Source organism: Mirounga angustirostris, unplaced genomic scaffold (assembly GCF_029215605.1).
Source record: "Mirounga angustirostris isolate CCGP_5_RB_7025 unplaced genomic scaffold, mMirAng1.0.hap1 SCAF_3, whole genome shotgun sequence".
In the NCBI taxonomy this organism is placed as follows: Eukaryota; Metazoa; Chordata; class Mammalia; order Carnivora; family Phocidae; genus Mirounga; species Mirounga angustirostris.
Window position 1 is genome coordinate 102,294,356 of NW_026991711.1, and position 19,647 is coordinate 102,314,002.

Here is a 19,647-nt window from a genome sequence, read left to right on the forward strand (position 1 = left end):
ACAGTACAGCTTCTTGTAGGTGGAAACTTAGGGGACCCTCTGATAATGAAATGCCAAGGCCCTTAGCTCTTCCTGTTAACTTTGAGGCTCCTGTAGTCTGCAAAGTTAAGATTGCTGCCAAAGTAAACAGAATCTAGCATCTCTCTAGTTTTTAATTTCTCACCTTCCTTTCATTTCCTTTCCCAGAAATAAATGTCTTTACCCACCAAGCCAAAACAATTTTTTTTGTTTTTACAATTTAAGGACATTAAAATTGATAGACCAAAACTAAAAGGTAGAATCCTACAAAGGAATAGAGATTGTAATTCTTGGACAGTCCAAAGCTGTAAACACTGGAATAGGTTTTTTGTTGTTATGTTGAAGAAAATGTTCTCATATACATGTGTAACCATGCCTGAAGCTTGAGGAGGCTAATACGTAGCAAAATTACTAGTTAGCGACACTGCAGGATCTAGTTAAATTGGGTTGAGTTGACTCAGTAGTAGGAAAACAAAGGTCCCTTAACCATCATTCCCACAATGAAGCAATCACAGTGCCTGTAAAGGAACTGGAGAGAAAAGTGGATGTACATTCAGTGACTTCTTACCAAGAAGGAGTGCTTCAGGAGCTGGGTGGCAGAAGGTCGCTCATGCTGGTCCCTAAGAAGGGAAAAACAATTTAGAAACAGCACCCCATTAGTGCCTCCCAACTGGATCTACTTGACTCAAAATGCCAACTTTAAAAACGGAAGTACAGGGGCACTTGGGTGGTTCAGTCGGTTAAGTGACCGACTTGATTTCGGCTCAGGTCATGATCTCAGTCCTGGGATCAAGCCCCACGTCAGACTCGGCACTTAGTGGGAAGTCTGCTTAAAGATTCTCTCTTTCCCTCTCCCTCTCCCTCTGCCCCTCCCCCACCCCTGCTTATGTGCGTGCACCCTCTAAAATAAATAAATCTTTAAAAAATTTTAAAATAAAAATGGATGTACAATCTTGGCCAAACAGATTTGAGTCCACACTTAAGCCTTTAGCTGTGTGAGCTTATTAGGTCAGTGACCTAAACTCTTCTCATCAGTAAAATGGGGATAACAATAACACCTAACTCCTTGAGAGAAATAATGTATATACAAGTTTTGAACAGTGTCTGGCACATAGTGATAGTTCAAAAAGTAGTCACTATTATTAAAAACTAGGCCCTACTTTCCCATTGTACTTTTGTTCAGTTTGGGGTGTAATTTATACAGTAAGACCCACACTTGTAGATGTACAATTTAATGCACTTTTAACTAGCATTAAATTTACTTTTAAAACTTAGAGGCACTGGAATCCAGAACTGAAAATCCTTTAAGGGGGTGGCTCAGTTGGTTAAGCATCTGACTCTTGATTTTGGCTCAGGTTATGTTCTCAGGGTCATGAGATCGAGCCCTGTGTTGGGCTCTGCGCTGAGTGAGGAGTCTGGTTGAGATTCTCTCTCTCCCTCTGCCCCTTCCCCCACTCTTTTCTCCCTCTCTCTCTCTCTCTCTTTCTCAAAATAAAATCTAAGATCTTTTTTTAAAAAAGCCTTTAAGAAGGGGCACCTGGGTGGTTCATTCGGTTAAGCGACCACTTTCAGCTCAGGTCATGATCTTCGAGCCCCATGTTAGGCCCTGCGCTCAGCAGGGAACCTGCTTCTCCCTTGTCCTCTGCTCCTCCCCCCCCCCACTTGTGCACTCCCTCTCTCTCTCTCTCAAATAAAATCTTTTAAAAAATGAAAGATGTAGGGGCGCCTGGGTGGCTCAGTCGTTAGGCGTCTGCCTTCGGCTCAGGTCGTGATCCCAGGGTCCTGGGATCGAGCCCCGCATCGGGCTCCCTGCTCAGCGGGAAGCCTGCTTCTCCCTCTCCCACTCCCCCTGCTTGTGTTCCCTCTCTCGCTGTGTCTCTGTCAAATAAATAAAATCTTTAAAAATATATAAAATAAAAACTAAAAGATGTAGACATTTAAATGTGTTTTGGTGATTAATTGAAATAATCCCATTTGGGGCACTCTTGGGTGAGCATAAAGTAATGGGAGACAGTTATACACTTGGTACTATTTTGGTTTAGGTTATTTTTCCTCAAATTAAAATTTTGCCAATAAACAGTGAACAATGAAGCCGTGAACCAGTCAATAGTTATCTGCAATGACCTATTCCAAAGACATTATTTTGCCTAAATTGGCTATCTTTTGATAATTTGGGTGGCAGGGAATGGAGGCAGTGGGGGGATGGGGAGAGGTGCAGGGGATAACTACCAGGATAGCCCAGATGAAAATGGACATAAAGATACAGTGACCATAAATTATTTTGAAATAAAACCTCCACTTTTGGAAGCCCTTTCTCCTGTCTTCAAAATACGCAGAAATCTCTCCTCTCCAAAAATTCTTTCCTTAACATAGCCAAACCCATTGACTTTTTTTTTTTCCAACATTCATTATCCCAAACCTTACCCTTTGGCCCATTCCTCTCTATAGAAATTGCCCTCGTAAAATTAACCATGATCCTCTCATTACCAAATGTAATGAGTTCATCCTCCTTGTCATCTCTACAGTAGCATTTGAAGCATTCACTACCCCCTCCTTTCAAAACGATCTCTGCATAGACTTGGAGGAAACTTTTCTTGGTTCTTCTCCGGCCTTGGGACAACTCCCCTCCCTCCCTCCCTCCTTTCCTTCAGCCACGTGCTAGACTTGATGTTATGTCTGTTGTTACTTCTCCCCTGAGCATTTTCAATAAAATTTTCCTCAGCCCCCTTAAGTTGTTCATGACTATAGCTACCAACCTTCGGATTTCTAAAGATGGACCTCCAATCTCATTTGCTTTCCTGAGCTCCAATCCCATAGCTTCGAAAATTTCCTTAAATGGTGGGCCCTCTTCAATTCCCTCCCCTGCTCCTCTTTCACAACTTTCTATTATTTCTTCCATTATCCATACTCAAAACCATGCAGTCCCATCATGCCCCATCACCAAGTCCTGATTCACCTTCCTCTGGAATGTTTTGGAACCCTTCTCTTTATAGTCCCACTGCTTCCACCACCATCCAAGTCCAAGCTGTGGATTCCTGCTTGGCCTTCTAGTCTCAAGCAGCTCCGTGTGAAGTCCTTCGATGCACTGCCATCCGACTTGCTTTCCCAAAGGCCAGTTTCTTTACAGCCTGATCTGCCCCAAATTCTTTACAGTCCCCTGCTCTTCGCTGCCTATTGCAACAAAGCTAACTGCCTTGGCCTGACTTCCCAGAACTTTCTTTTTGTTTTAAGATTTTATTTATTTATTTATTTGGCAGAGAGAGCACAAGCAGGGGGAGCCACAGGCAGAGGGAGCAGCAGGCTCCCCGCTGAGCAGGGAGCCCGACGTGGGGCTCGATCCCAGTACCCTGGGATCATGACCTGAGCCGAAGGCAGATGCTTAACCCACTGAGCCACCCAGGCACCCCTTCCCAGATTTTCAACCTGCCCGTAGGAGTACCCCCACTCACACATCCTATTGCTCCCCAAAGTTCATTTCTGATCTATTCAGTCCTTGTTCTGGTCAACACCTAGTCACCTGTACTTCTGAATCTTTAGCAGTGCCTCCCCCCCCACTTTATTTCTGACTATCCACACCTCCAAGGAATATCGTCATAAGGCAAGATTCTAGAGTCCTTAGGGTCTTTGCCATAGAATTTCAAGAGGTAATTTTATGCTTGTATATGATGCTAATTAGGTCAGATGTATTAGTATTCTCCCAAACATTTAATAACTATGGAGCCCTAATTATGTGCCCCATACTCTGCTAAGCAATTTACATTAACTCTCACAACAACCCTATTAATTTATCATTAATGGTATGAGTTGTGTATTGCTTGTTCATGAAGCAATGTTTCAAAAGGAGAGCCATAAAAAAGATTTCACCCTTTCTCTTTAAAGCTCTGTGTGTGTGTGTGTGTATGAATAATGATAACTCAAAAGAAAAATGAAAATAGCATGTAGTTTCTGTGGATCAATAATAGATAATTGTTCAATTCAGAACAGAGCAACTATAGTAGTCTTAAGAGCTAAGACCAATTCCAAAACTAGTAGTGGTTCATATGATGTTTCTAACACCTTTATGTCTCTCGTGTGAGGTTTTTTGCGGGGAACAAGGGGCAGCTCTGTGCCTGGGGCTCTGTCCACAAAATCCACACTGGAACGCCTATGGTGTCTACATCTGAGGATGCCCAGAACTGGAGCATGGAGTATGTGTTCCTGCCTCGTCCTGAGCAATCCCCTGAAATCAACCAGGACAATGGTACACATGATGGCAAAGAGAGACAGAGTCTGAAAGAGAGAGGCACATTGGTCAGCAGGCAGGGAGAACTGTGGGTTTTGAGATTCATTAAGAAAGAAAAAAATGAACCCATTCCGGGAATTGGAGTTTGCCATGTATGCTTGCTTAAAGCTGGAGCGCTAGAATTTTTTATCGAGGAAAAAGAATGCACACTTCTTTGAAAGCAAGACAGCCTTCCTCGTCCTGCATGTACAACTAAATGTTGAGCCTCCTAGGTGTGGATAGAGGCCAGGCGGGTGGGCTCCGGCACCCCACCCTACACTTCAGCTCTCCCTCACCATATACATACGCACATACACACATACTTTAACCAGAGCCATCTCTCTGCTCTTATGTTTTATTCTTTGAATTAAAATTTCGTATGAGGGGTGCCTGGTGGCTTAGTTAAGATTCTGACTCTTGATCGCAGCTCAGGTCTTGATCTCAGGGTTGTGAGTTCAAACCCCACACTGGGCTCCATGCTAGGCATGAGTCTATTTAAAAAAAATAAAAGCAAAGAAATTCATACGAGCAGAGAATGCCTGGCTAAGAAAAGTTTGAAAACCACACAAGTGGGTAATCTCTAAGGTCCCTTCTAACATTTTACCCAACATTTTATTCCATAGATACTAGGGAGCATCAAAACAGGAAAAAACAGACAACTTTCTGCTACTTTTCTGCTTCCCCAATTATTCCCCACATTTGATGCATAAAATGCTTCAATTAGAGATTTGTTCCTTTGGCTCCAAGGCTCAAATGTTTCCCCTCATTTTGGATGCCAGCGTCTCTGGGGGGACCGACACATTAAATCTGTCAGTCATCAATCAGTCAATTCATATCAATCCCTCAATATGAATGACTTTCTCACATACTTTCCTGAGAGCCGGTTTTAGGAAGGAGGTGGGAGGGGCGCCTGGGTGGCTCAGTCGGTTTAAGCGACTGCCTTCGGCTCAGGTCATGATCCTGGAGTCCCGGGATCGAGTCCCGCATCGGGCTCCCTGCTCGGCAGGGGGTCTGCTTCTCCCTCTGACCCTCCTCCCTCTCATGCTCTCTGTCTCTCATTCTCTCTCTCTCAAATAAATAAATTAAAAAAAAAAAAAAAGAGGAAGGAGGTGGGAACACCGGTTCCTTGAGAGGAAAGGCAGCTCAGGAAAGGGGAACCTAAGCACAGGTAATATCATTGCACCATGACCAGTCCCTCGGAAGACATCCCACTCATAAATAAGTAGATCTTTAGCAATGTTCACACACCCATTGATTTGTCTGTCCCTGATAAGACATTTAATTGAGACACTTGCTACTTGAGGCATTACCCTCCCTACCCCGATGCAATGAGGAGCACAATCACCCAATGTGGTTAACCATGATTCCTTCCAGTACAAAATCACTCCCTGCTTGATTTTTTTGTGGGCCATAAGCTGCAGGGGAAATGTCAGCAATCTTGGACTCCCTACGGATTTCTCCTCCGCCTGTGTTCAGTTTCCTACCTGGTTAGGCACACGCGCACAAAGTCCGCTGCGTTTTCCGAGAAGTGTTCTGGTAACGGAGGCATCAGCCCTCGGTGTGGTCCAATGTAAAACATGGCTGCCATCCTGTCCATTGAAGCCAGTGGAGGCTTCCCTGTGGCCATCTCAAACACGGTGCAGCCAATGCTCCAGATGTCTGACTTCCTTCCGTAGCCAGACTCATTGATGACTTCCGGGGCCATCCAGTATGGAGTCCCATGCATGGACTTGAGCATGTCACTGTGGGTGCCATTTAAGCCAGCCCAGGCCAAACGCTTGGCACAGCCGAAGTCAATTAGCTTTATTATTCCGGTTGGCATAAGCATGACATTATTTCCTTTGATATCTCGATGCACCACACAGTTCTCATGGAGATAAGCAACACCTTGCAGAATTTGTCTTGTATATTTACAGAACACCATCTCAGGCAATGGCCCAAAACGGTTTATAATACTAGAGATTGAGCCACCAGGGACAAACTCCATGAAAATGTTTACAATATTCTCTTCCAAGCATGTCCCCAAATAGGCCACAATGTTGACATGTTTCAGTGCTTTGAGCAAATCTACTTCTTCCTGCAGTTTCCGGTATTCTTTTTCGGTAGCTAATTTATCAGAAGTATCCAAAGCCACCTGTTTTACAGCTATTAGCTGTCCTTGGCTAGTAAGACCACAATATACCTAGAAGCAAACCTTATTATTAAATTTAAATTATATAACCTGTTCACAAAATGCCTCAGGTGACGCTCGTCTTTCCCTTCTCCTCCCAAACCCTTGTATTCTTCTAAGTTGACACATCCCTACCTAAATGCAAAGTACCTAAGCAAATTCAATGTTTCAGTGAGGCCAAAATGGGGATGAGTAGCATGGTGAATGGATATCATATTGGCTTGGAGTCAAGTGGCCTGGATTGGTTAGAATCCTGGCCTCACCATTCCCCAGGTATGTAACTTTGGGTAAGTTGTATAATCTTTTTGACCTCGGTTTTTCTCATCTATAAAATGGAGGTGATAATTCTTACCTCACAGATATCTACATGACTACACTGGGAAAACTCCTCACCAAATAAGTGAAACGCCTATTTCAGTGCTAAAGCTCCAAGGAGAGAGAGGAACGCAGGTCCTGGGGTAATTTGGCAGTGACCCCATCATGTGTCTTCAGTGGTTTCATGTCTTTCCAGCTTCTTGCTGATATGTCCCCAGCTGAAAAATAACCTGTCTTATCTGGGGATCGGTCTTCTTTTTACCAATCTATGTAAATACTATCTAATGTGCTAGGAATTAGATGGTCTCTGATGCAATTCAAAAACTGTAAGGAACATTTTTTTGTTTTTGCCACTCAACAATGGTTCTCCCAACTTCTGGTAACATCCTGAGCTGTTGAGCCATGAGACATCTCTCCCACTGGACTTGGACCCAGGAGAATGAGAGGTTAGAAATACATTGGCCATTGCCCCACCACATAGACCCTGAGAATGAGACCCATTAGGAGACATACAGAGAGGCCAGACCCTAGTGACATTGTTTGACCCCTGAAATCAGCTATGTCCAGAGCCACACCTATTCCAGACCTTTCAGTTACATGAACCAGTGAACATCCTTTCCCCCAGGCCAGTTTGGGTTGGGTTTCCTATTACTTCCAATTGAAAAAGTTCCAAGTCAAAGAGTTTACAGCGTGGGGAGGGCACGAGAGGATTAGGAAGGAAAGGGTGGGTCAAGAAGGAGTGGGGATTTGGGGTTTCATCATGTTTCCCATTTAACTTACTGTACCATAGGCTCCCTTCCCAAGGATCTCGCCCTTTGTCCACAGGATACATTCTTCATACTTTGAACTATTTTCAGAAAATGTCTTCTTTTCATTTGGGTTGAGAAATTTCTCCTCCTTGTTGAATATCCTAAACCCACTACTACACCTCTGGGACAATGAGACAAAAGGAAAAGTCACCATTAAACTCTGAGTCATTGGGATGGAGAAGATGGCTGGAAAGTAGAGTCTTCCTTTCTTCTAACTCGGGACCAACTAGAGAAAGCCAAATATGCACCCGTAATTAGTCATATAGGATGCTGCTTGTTAGCCCACCTCCAGTCTCCCCCTGCCAAGAGCCTCCAATCAGAGCATACTGAAAGCTGCCCTTCTCTCCCTCCAAGAAGGTTTCCCCCTCCTCTGCCTGCCTTTGAGTCTCTGCCAAACACAAATGTTAGTGGCTGACTCTTGCTAGAGCAAGCTCTGAATAGCTTTTGTCTGTTCTTCAGTTATTTCCACGACACAAACATACACTCAAACACACACATATATGCATAAGCCTATATACATACACACATTCATACACAAATACACACACACACTCTCTCTCTTCCTCACGCACAGCCACAACACTGAAGTGTGGTCAAGACCAGCTGCAATAGAATGACGATCCTTGTCCTCTAGACCTTTGCTCCTCCAAGGAGAATCTGCAGACAGGTGAATCAACATCACATGGGAGCTTGTTAGACATGCAGAATCTCAGGCCCCAGACATACTGAATCAGTGTCTACATTTTAACATGATCCCCAAGTGATTTGCATTCACAGTAAGCTTTGAGAAGCCCTGCTCTAGAAGTCAGGGAACAAGAATCTCTGTAGAACTTAGACCATGTTTTCCAACTGGTTGATCAGGGCCAAAAATGCTTTGTTTTGATCTCCTCCACAAGTTCTTAAAAATAAATGATGGTGACGCAGATGCATGGTGAAGGCCATTATGATCAAGACTGCCTTGCAAGTGTACCTTCCTCAGGAATGAAAAGGCCATCTGGGTACCTCCTCCCCATCCTTTCATGTTTCTATCCAAACTAAACTTAAGGACTGCTTGGGAAGGAAAAGGCTGCAAAAAGTCAGTTTTGACTCCACCAGTACAGGATGGGGTTATGGGCTGCTATTTTTTTTTTTTTTTTTAAGATTTTATTTATTTGACAGAGAGATAGTGAGAGCAGGAACACAAGCAGGGGGAGTGGGAGAGGGAGAAGCAGGCTTCCCGCCGAACAGGGAGCCCGATGCGGGGCTCGATCCCAGGACCCTGGGATCATGACCTGAGCCAAAGGCAGACGCTTAACGACTGAGCCACCCAGGCGCCCCGGGCTGCTGATATTTACTAGCTTGTTAGCTTTGCTTAAATTTAAAATGGCAGAGTGGTGGGGCGCCTTGGTGGCTTAATCGGTGGAGCGATTGACTCTTGGTTTTGGCTCAGGTTATGATCTCATGGGTCATGATCTCTTGACATCAAGCCCCAAGTCAGACTCTGGGCTCAGCAGGGAGTCTGCTTAAAGATTCTCTCCCTCTGCCCCACCCCCTGCACGCATGTGCATGTACATGCGCTCGCGCGCTCTCTCTCTCTCTCGATCTCAAATAAATCTTTAAAAAAAATTAAAATGGCAGAGTGGTAGACTCATCTCAGACACACAGGTGTGCACACACATATCCCCGTTTCTTACCCAAGCCTGGAGGCCTCCCTGAATCACTACCTACCCCCAACAGAAACCAAATTCACCATGAGGGCAGAGCTGGTGTTTCAGGACAAGAAATAATCTCACGCTGCAGTGATAAGAGTGTGGGCTGGAAGCAGAATGCCTGGTCCCACCACTCACTGACTATGTTAACTTTCTAAGCCTCAATTTTCTCATCTTCCAGATGGGGACTTGTTATGTCATAGAGTGTTATGAAGCATATAAAGAAGACAATGTAACATACCTCGCTCCTACATGGTAAGTTCTCAATAAACCTAGCTATGATATAACTATTTGCCTTGTGTATACTTTGATCGACTGACTAAAATAATTGTTCCTGATCCTGAGATAGTGTGATATAGCCTGAGTCAGTGCTCAATAAATATTTCAGATAAACCTACCATTTCTGTCTTTAAAATTTGAGTAGAACACGAGGCTCATGTAATCCAGTGAGAATTGAAACAGACAAAACAAAACCCAATGGATCTGTTGATATTCTTCTTCCCCATTCCTACTCCCATGCCAAACAATTTTTTTTTAATTTTTCATGATTGTTGCTTATTTTCCTTGAGAGCAATGGCTAAATCTTGTACCCCATCATGTCTCTAGTTCTTAGCCCAGCGCCAGAAACACAGTAGGCACCAATAATATTTCCGTGTTAAAGTTTTCGTATTTCATGCCTTCGTACCTGTTTTGGAATCAGCTGGTGAGCTACTTGTGCATTTCCTTCTGTCTCACATATACCTAGAGCAGTGTTTTACCCACGATTATCTCTCCGCTATTTGCTGATGGAAAACATCTTCACTGAATAAAATATTGACCTACTTTAAATAAATAGTTTTGCTATATTAATGTACCTAAAGTGATGTCATTGCAGTGTCAGGCTAGCTGAATTCCAGAAGTAAGGCGGTGTAATGAAAACATCTCAGCCTGTTGGTGAGGATGCGGAGAAAGGGGAACCCTCCTACACTGTTGGTGGGAATGCAAGCTGGTGCAGCCACTCTGGAAAACTGTATGGAGGTTCCTCAAAAAGTTGAAAATAGAGCTACCCTATGATCCAGCAATTGCACTACTGGGTATTTACCCCAAAGATACAAATGTAGTGATCCGAAGGGGCACATGCACCCCAATGTTTGTAGAAGCAATGTCCACAATAGCCAAACTATGGAAAGAGCCTAGATGTCCATCGACAGATGAATGGAGGATGTGGTACACACACACACACACACAATATGGAATATTATGCAGCCATCAAAAATATGAAATCTTGTCATTTGCAACAATGTGGATGGAACTAGAGGGTATTATGCTAAGAGAAGTCAATCAGAGAAAGACAAGTATCTTATGATCTCACTGATATGAGGAATTTGAGAAACAAAACAATGGATCATAGGGGAAGGGAGGGGAAAATGAAACAAGACAAAACCAGAGAGGGAGACAAACCATAAGAGACTCTTAATCTCAGGAAACAAACTGAGGGTTCCTGGAGTGGAGGGGGTGGGAGGGATGGGGTGGCTGGGTGATGGACATTGGGGAGGGTATGTACTATGGTGAGTGCTGTGAATTGTGTAAGACTGATGAATCACAGACCTGTACCCCTGAAACAAATAATACATTATATGTTAATTTTAAATTAATTAATTAATTAAAAAAGAAAAAGGAAACATCTTAGCCTGACAGTCAGGGGATCTGGATTCCAAACTTGCAACCAAATAGTGAGACCTTGACAAAACTACTGAGTTGGTTAGGATTTCTGATTCCTCATTTGAAAATAAGGAGTTTGAACCAGACTCTGAGGTTCCTGCCTCAATGAATCACTGATTCTAATTATACCAACCTGTATTTTAACATTTGTCGTCTCTCCGCCCAATTCTGGCGTGGTTTTTCCTCTCCTACTGAAGACAGGATTTAGGTTTTCAGGATCTGTTTCATTTGCCATTATTTGATAAGAGGTGTTATCTCTCTCATCAAGAGCTAATAGTTCTGCAGCTAGGCATCCTAATAGTTCATCTGTCAATTCTTCATTCTTCACAGAATCTAGAATTTCTTGCGAAATTGAATTTGCATCATTTAAAGTTTGTCCAAATGTGTGATATGTAATTGACTCATTAGCTAAACTATCATGATCCAAAGAATGTGCCCAATGTTGATATGCTTGGGAAGATGCACTCTGTTGTTTCTCTTGGAAAGAGAAACTCGTAGGTGTTTCAGACTTATCTAAAACACTTTCGAACCCTATATCGTTAGTCAAAATTTGGTTGGCATTTATTTTACCAAGAGATGCTGTATTCTGCTTTTCTTGCAGTACATGCTTATTGGAACCCTTCTCACTGGGCACTGCCCAGCTATTTTCTGAAAGAACAAATGGGGTCTGGTGATGTAGTTCTTCAAGTTTATGCAGATCTCTGAGGCTTGTGGCAAGTATTTGATTGTTAGAAATGTCTACTTCATTAGCAGACTCTTCCACAGAGACTTCTTCAACAGTGGACAAACCTGTAACAGGAAGGAATCCATTCTGTGCAGTGGACCGCTTCTGAACCAGAGCCAAGTTCATGGGCTGACCTTCATCACTGGAAGAGAGAAAGTCATTTCCTGAAGACTTTATCTGCCACTCTGGATCTGAAATATCATCACCATTTTCAATGTCTTGTAAGTTGCTACCTACGGCCTTGTAACCCTTTTCTTTAGAAATTAAACTTTTGCTCTTTTGTTTAATGCCAAGCGAAGGCTTTGCAGGTTTAATGTGTGGTCTTTTCTGAGAAAATCTTGTTCTGCTATTGCTGCTTCTCTCACTGTGTGACGATCGACATTTATTGGTAATACATCTGCCAGACGGAGCTGAGCATATCTCTCGGTAATATTTGTGCTCCTGATGTTCAGCCTCTCTCATGTGACAATAAACAGGAGTCCCAAACATTTCATAGATTCCAGGCCCATTAGCAGTTGAATTGATTTCTTTGAACATGTCACTATACTTAAGATCTAAATAATTTAGTCTTGGCTCTGTTGGTTGAGCAGAGAGAGGAACAGGAGACTTCTTCATTCCTGGATTCTTACAGATGCAAGGAAAAGATTGCTTTTTAGGTTTCAGAGCCCTGTAAGTTGATTGCTTCTTTTCTACCTGTGGCATTCTCCTTTGAAACTTGGGGGACTGCCGAAGTCTGGGGTCAACAATCCCCAAAGCAGGGAAAACTTGAGTTTTTTTGCTGGTTTTATGCATGGTAGGCTTAATGGAACCTGCAATGGAAATCATGAAATTCTGGGGTGTCCTGTTACTGGTCTTGGTCTTTGACTCCAACTTATTTCTGTGGGTTTTCATCTTATGCCCGTCGTTTTCTTGGTGTGCAAGTATGTTGAAGTTATTGTTGTTTTGAAGAGTGCCCTTTCTTTTTTGGAGGCTCAGTTTGGCTATTGCCGGTTCCTTGGGAGGTCCATGTCCAGGGAAAGTGATGTGGATAAGAGGCACCATTGCATTCATTTCTGGTTTGGTGGCCTCTGCTACTGATATTTTTATGTTTGTCTCCATGCCTCTATGACCTTGTGGGAGCTCTTCAGTAGAGCCATCAGGGACTACATTGGACAAACTTTTAAGTACAGTACACTCTTCTAAAATATGATTTGGCTCAACTGCTTCACCTTTCTGTACTGAAGAACTTTTGGAATCAGCCTGATCATTTCTAGTCTCTTCATCCTGCCTTAGAATTATTTCTGAATGCTGGGCTTCTTGGAACTTGATTGGCATGGTACATCCAACTTCACAGTCTTGTTTACAGTTTCTGGCTAATGAACCCTCTTTCTTTCCTGATGAAAGATGTTGAGAATTCTCTTCTTCTGCTTTTCGAATTTCACGACCAATGCAGTCAAGATCCACTTCCCGATTTGTAGGAAAATTGCTCTCCTCACAATTTCCAAAGGATCCCAAAGATTGTCCCTTTTCAAAGTCAGAGACTACAATTTTGTCGCTTCCTTCTGTTTCCTTGGATTTCCTGTTCTCCTCCATCTCCATGTGTTGTCTCTGATGGCTAGCCTTCCAAAACGAGCACATGTTTCTGGACCAAATGGAGCTATCAGAGGACCTGAGAGTCTGACCCACAAACACCTTAAACGGAGCTTCCTGCTGCTTGTGTGATGGTCTAAACTCCTCAGATCGACTTCCAGGCTCTGAGAGCTTAGGTACAAAGGATATGAAGTTCAGAATATTTCTTTCTCTCTCTTTTGGATCATTGTGATTTGGGGGGATTGTATGAACACCAGGTTTCATGGACAAAAGTGACAATGGTGGCAGAGGGAACTAAAAGAAAAGAGAAAAGGCTAATGAACGCAGAAACGTACATGCATATCATATCAAGTGGTTTAAGGTAATCCAGAGAGATTATCTTTTTTTATTTAAATTCAATTAGCCAGCACATAGTACATCATTAGTTTCAGATGTAGTGTTCAACAATTCATCAGTTGCGTATAACACTCAGTGCTCATCACCACCTGCCCTCCTTAATGCCCATCACCCAGTTACCCAATCTCCCCATCCATTCCAGATAGATTCTAAGATTTGATTTAGGGAGGCCTTTACAAGGCTATCCTAGAGATCCCAATTTTATTTATCTATTTTTTTAAGATTTTATTTATTTATTTGTCAGAGACAGAGAGAGAGCACAAGCGGGGGAGTGGCAGGCAGAGGGAGAAGCAGGCTCCCCGCTGAGCAAGGAGCCTGATGTGGGACTCGATCCCAGTATCCTGGGATCATGACCTGAGCCAAAGGCAGACGCTTAACCAACTGAGCCACCCAGGTGTCCACTAGAGATCCCAATTTTAAAAACTAAAAGCTCACGCCTGGGATTTTTGGTAAAACAATACTTCTAAAAACCAAGATTGTTGGGGGTGCCTGGTTGGTTCAGTCAGTGGAGTAGGTGACTCCTGATCTCGGGGCGGTGAGTTCAAACCCCATGTTGGGTGTACAGATTACTTAAAAATAAGATCTTTTTAAAAAAATAAATAAAAAATAAAAACCAAGATTGGTATAGCTATAAAGATTCATGTTTATGTATTTATAATAAAATAAGGGCCCTATAATGTAAACGTTAAATTGTTTTAAAATATTTATTTATTTTAGGGAGGGAGAGAGAGTGTGTGAGCGGGGAGAGAGAGGGGGAGAGAAATAGATGCCCCGCTGATTGTGGAGCCCGATGTGCAGCTCCATCCAAGGAGCCTGAGATCATGACCTGAGCGGAAATCAAGAGTCCCACACTTAACCAACTGAGCCACTCAGGCGCCCCAGGTAAACATTAAAATTTTAAGATGAGAAATTTTATTTCTCTTTTCCTTTTCTTTCCGTAGAATCGATATAAGATTTTTTTTTTTTTTAGAGATTTTATTTATTTATTTGACAGAGAGAGAGATAGCGAGAGCAGGAACACAAGCAGGAGGAATGGGAGAGGGAGAAGCAGGCTTCCCACAGAGCAGGGAGCCCGATGTGGGCCTCGATCCCAGGACCCTGGGATCATGACCTGAGCCGAAGGCAGACACTCAACGACTGAGCCACCCAGGCGCCCTCGATATAAGATATTTTTAAATACCCACTTAGAACAGCATAAAATTTCTGTTACAGAGGCACCTGGGTGTCTCGGTCTTAAGGTTAATTAAGTGTACGACTCCTGATTTCGGCTCGGGTCATGATCTCAGGGTTGTGAGATCAAGCCCTGTTTTGCGCTCTACACTGGGCAAGGAGTCTGCTTGGGATTCTCTCTCTCCCTCTTCCTCTGCCCCTCCCCGCCCCTGCTCATGCTCTCTTGCTCTCTCTCTCTCTTTTTTTTTTTTTTTTTTAAGATTTTATTTATTTATTTGACAGAGAGAGACACAACGAGAGAGGGAACACAGGCAGGGGGAGTGGGAGAGGGAGAAGCAGGCTTCCCACCAAGCAGGGAGCCCGATGCAGGGCTCGATCCCAGGACTCTGGGATCATGACCTGAGCTGAAGGCAGACGCTTAACAACTGAGCCACCCAGGCGCCCCTCTTGCGCTCTCTCTTAAAAAAAAAAAAAAAAAAAATCTGTTACAGTTACTTTAACAATGATCATTAGGTTACAGACTAACTCAGAATTTGTATCTGGAGCACAACTACTCCTTCATATTTTGCTGAATTGTTTTGTTGGGTGGGGCTTATAAAGGTGCCACACTATACACTTGAAAGCTAGCAACCCTGAATGGTTTTTACTTCTTGGCCCTCTCAACTATTTTCAAATCAAGTTAGTTTTAATTATCAGCAACCTCTAGAGGTCAGTGTAACCCAATATATAAATTCAGCTTTATGGTCATTAAGCTATAAACTAACTTTCTGTTGTGGTTCTTCCCAGATTTGGTACCTAATTATATTACAATACTTATAGGCAGGGATCATGCATGGCAACTGAGAGCTATATGTTTGTCATTGTATTGCCACCTGTGTGTAAGAAGAAAGGGAAAGGAAGCTGATACTAGAGATTAGGCATTAGAAGTAGTGAAATGCAGTGTAATCCCCCACTTTTATTGTAGAGATGATTTTCTTCAATCAAACGTAACGTCAGAAATAAAGACAGATTCTGCCAGGCCTTAAACATCTCCCTAGTAGCAGCTGTTATTTGTTTTTAAGGCCAATAAACTTTTTACAACACTAAGCAGTACCTATGCACTTTCTCATAGGCTCATGGGACAGAGTAGAGGCCGACAGCTGAGAGGGTCACAAGAATCTTTCCAAAAACTATACTTACAAACTAGACAACTAGGAAAATCTTTCTACCACTGGGGGAAAAGTTTACCTAATTTCTAGACATGTTAAAAGAAGACAAATTAAAATATGTCTAAAAGAGTTACTTACCTCATTATGTAGTGAACAGAAAACACCCCAGAAAAGAAATGTACATGGCAAAGTATAACTCTCCCAGTAGTTATTTGTGACTCTATAAACTATCTGTGAGCTGTTGTTTTCCAAGCTATAGTTGCTGAGGATTTTGGTTCTGAGTTCTTTGATAGAGTTTGTCTCTAACAAGAGGTTCTTTGGTTTTAAATCTTAAGTCAGAAAGGCTAAAACTGGGGCACCTGAGTGGCTCAGATGGTTAAGCGTCTGCCTTCGGCTCAGGTCATGATCCCAGGGTCCTGGGATCGAGCCCCGCATCGGGCTCCCTGCTCGGCAGGGAGCCTGCTTCTCCCTCTCCCACTCCCCCTGTTTGTGTTCCCTCTCTCGCTGTGTCTCTCTCTGTCAAATAAATAAATAAAATCTTAAAAAGAAAAAAAAAAGGCTAAAACTAATCTTACCTCGATTCTTCGGTGACTGTACTTCATATCAGAAATAGAAAACTCTATAACAAGAAAAAATAAAATAGATATTCTTAATAATAGAGTGAACGCAGTAGGTCTTAAGCCAGAGTTGGAGATGGAGTGATCTTGGTGCTAACATTCGAGGAAAAGTTAAAATTAAGAGTTTTTCGAGTTGTAATCCACATGGAATGATTATAGAAAACTTAAGGCTTTAAAAAAAAAAATGAAAAAAGGGGCCCCTGGGTGGCTCAGTTGGTTAAGCAACTGCCTTCGGCTCAGGTCGTGATCCTGGAGTCCCAGAATTGAGTCACGTATCAGGCTCTCTGCTCAGTGGGGGATCTGCTTCTCCCTCTGCCCCTTCCTGCATCAAATAAATGAATAAAAATCTAAAAAAAAAAACCACTTAAGGCTACCACCACAGAAGGGGGATGCTGTTTTATATATAATGTTGTTTTTTATATACAGTTGACCCTTGAACAACATGGGTTTGAACTGCGTGTGTCCACTTATATGTGAGTTTTTTTCAATAAATACAATAGGGTACTGTAAATGTATTTTCTTTATGATTTTTAAAAATATTTTATTGATTTATTTGAGAAAAAGAGAGAGGAGAGGAAGGAGTAGAGGGGGAGGGAGAAGGAGAGGGAAAGAATCTCAAGCAGACTCTGTGCTGAGCATGGAGCCCGACATGGGGCTCAATCCCATGACCCCGAGATCATGACCTGAGCTGAAACCAAGAGTCAGACCCTTAACCGACTGAGCACCCAGGTGCCCCCTTATGATTTTCTTAATAACATTTTCTTTTCTCTAGCTCACTTTATTGTAAGACTACAGTATATAATACACATACAAAATATGTGTTACTTGACTGTTTATGTTATTGATTAGGCTTCCAGTTAACAGTAGGCTATGAGTAGTGAAGTTTTTGGGGAGTCAGAAGTTATACATGGATTTTCTATGTCAGTGTCCCCAACCCCCACATCGTTCAAGGGCCAACTGTAAATGTATATTATATATATAATATACATATTATATATATACACACATAACATTTGTATATATGTGTGTATATTTACATTTACATTCATATTCATAATGATACTTATATTTATGTTTATGTTTATATTCTGGTAGGAAATACAAGCTTTCTGGATCAGAGAACAGAGCATTCGTTACGCACAAAGCATCATAGCACCAGTTTTCCACACTCCAATTCCCCACAGGGCAACACAGTGAGCACCATGTTTACATGTGGAGAAGCACCACAGAAGTGAACCCTGAGATTATGAGACTCAGATTGATTGGTACTTCGACCCATCTTTCTCTCCCAAGAAAGAGAGACCTTTACTATGAAATGTAAGCAAATGTCTCCAGGAGAAAGGGGAAATGTATCTCTGGGTTTTATTATCCTGGAATGTAAGCAAACAGCTCCTGAGGAAATAAATGTCTGTTTCCCAGGCACCCCTTGACAAATAATTATTGAGGTGCCTGATGAGTGACTGATACCATCCCAGAAGATGGCAATATCCTTGTGAACAACAAAGACAAAATCCTTACCCTCTAAGAGGTCATATTGTAGAGGCTGAGGTTTCCCTGTTAAGAGGATGCTACAAGTTAATACCAGAAATACAACAGAATATAATGTATAATTGGGTGCATATGTATAACCTCCTGATTTAAAAAAAAGAAAAAAACCTTTCTAAACCTATTTTAAATATGTGCATAAATATTATCCAGTGTTGGGAAGGCACGACATGAGGTAGAAAAACACTCAAACACTTCTGGTGAGAATGTAGAGGTGAGATCTTGCTGGTCGGTATCTTGGCAATATATGTTGAAGGCCTTTTACATGTGTATAGAATTCCAGTTAAAAGATCAAATGCGCCCACTTTTCTCCATTCCACAAATTTCTCACTATAATGATAGTAAAGGAAATTAAAAAGGAGTAAACAAGCACAGCAACAACAACAAAAGCCCAGAGGAACAAGACAGCAGATGAGCCAAGTCAACAAAATTTTACATGGTGAAAACTTAATGGATGAATATTGAGTGGTCCTCTGTTCTGCTCAGTGCCTGCAGGGGGAGAACTCAATAAGGAATAAGAACTCCAGAAAGGAGCAGGAATTGAAGACACTGGTTACCTCCGAAGGTGAGGACGAAACAAGGGGTTGCTTGTAAGTCTGCGGAAGAAGTAGTTTCCAGATTCCCTGTCCTGCCCCACTCATCGGGAGTTACTCTTCTCTGTTCCTGGCAGATGGCTGGAAGTTTACTTTCTGGAGAGTTTGGGACAAAGATACTAAGGAGCTAGGTATAGCTGAGAGCAGAAACAAGGTGCTGGAGTGAAAATAAAAGGATTAAGGGAAAGCCTACACACTGACAGGTGAGTCCCAGCCTTTCAACCCATCGTCAGGGGCTTGGTTATCCCTGTCCAGGAAGAACTGACCAAGACAAAAGGCTATCTGTGCACACTGACACTTGGGGAATCCCTCACTCAACCATCTAGGTCTCTCTCTGCCCATTCAACACACTCCCTGGCGCACCCAGCACTTGTTAGTGCCAAGAAATACAAACAGATAGTCAAGGAACAACGGATATGTGAGAAAAGCCACTAATGTGAAAATACAGAGAACAAGACAAATGGAAAGAACAGAGTTCAAAAGAAACAGAGACAGTGAAAAACTGTCATTAATATACTTTATGCACCTTTTCTCAGGAAGCTACTGGAAATGCACCCTATGAAAAACCCTACCCTAACAGTTTCTCTGCTATGCGATCTTATTGCAGTAAGCCAGTAAATGCACCTTGTTGGGCTACAGGTTTGTCCCTGGAGGTTTAGGCCAATTGGTTTAGGACAGTGGCAAGCAAATATCAAAGACAGCATTGTCCTAAGGGAAAATGCTGGCACCAGTGTGCTCTCTGGTAAATAAGTCTTGGGCTAGACAGAGTGGCAAACTCAAATCTTGGAGGAAGGCATCCTCCGTGTAAGCCCCCAAGATTCCCACAGGTAAACATCAACTAGATATGAGTTCACGGTAAAGATTTTTCATACATTCAAGAAAAAGATGACAGGGGCGCCTGGGTGGCTCAGTCGTTAAGTGTC

The 19,647-nt window shown here is 42.6% G+C and overlaps 1 protein-coding gene across 1 annotated transcript in view; it reads right to left on the minus strand.

The window, feature by feature from the left end:
* Positions 1 to 571: 571 nt before the first annotated feature.
* MAP3K19 (mitogen-activated protein kinase kinase kinase 19) overlaps positions 572 to 19,647 on the minus strand; it is a 64,934-nt gene continuing 45,858 nt past the window's right edge. The window contains exons 8-12 of the mRNA XM_045867491.2: positions 16,545 to 16,588; positions 11,096 to 13,549; positions 7,545 to 7,694; positions 5,764 to 6,461; positions 572 to 638 (exon numbers count right to left, since the gene is read on the minus strand). Coding sequence (XP_045723447.2) covers positions 572 to 638; positions 5,764 to 6,461; positions 7,545 to 7,694; positions 11,096 to 13,549; positions 16,545 to 16,588 — 3,413 coding nt within the window. The remainder of the gene's footprint in view (positions 639 to 5,763; positions 6,462 to 7,544; positions 7,695 to 11,095; positions 13,550 to 16,544; positions 16,589 to 19,647) is intronic.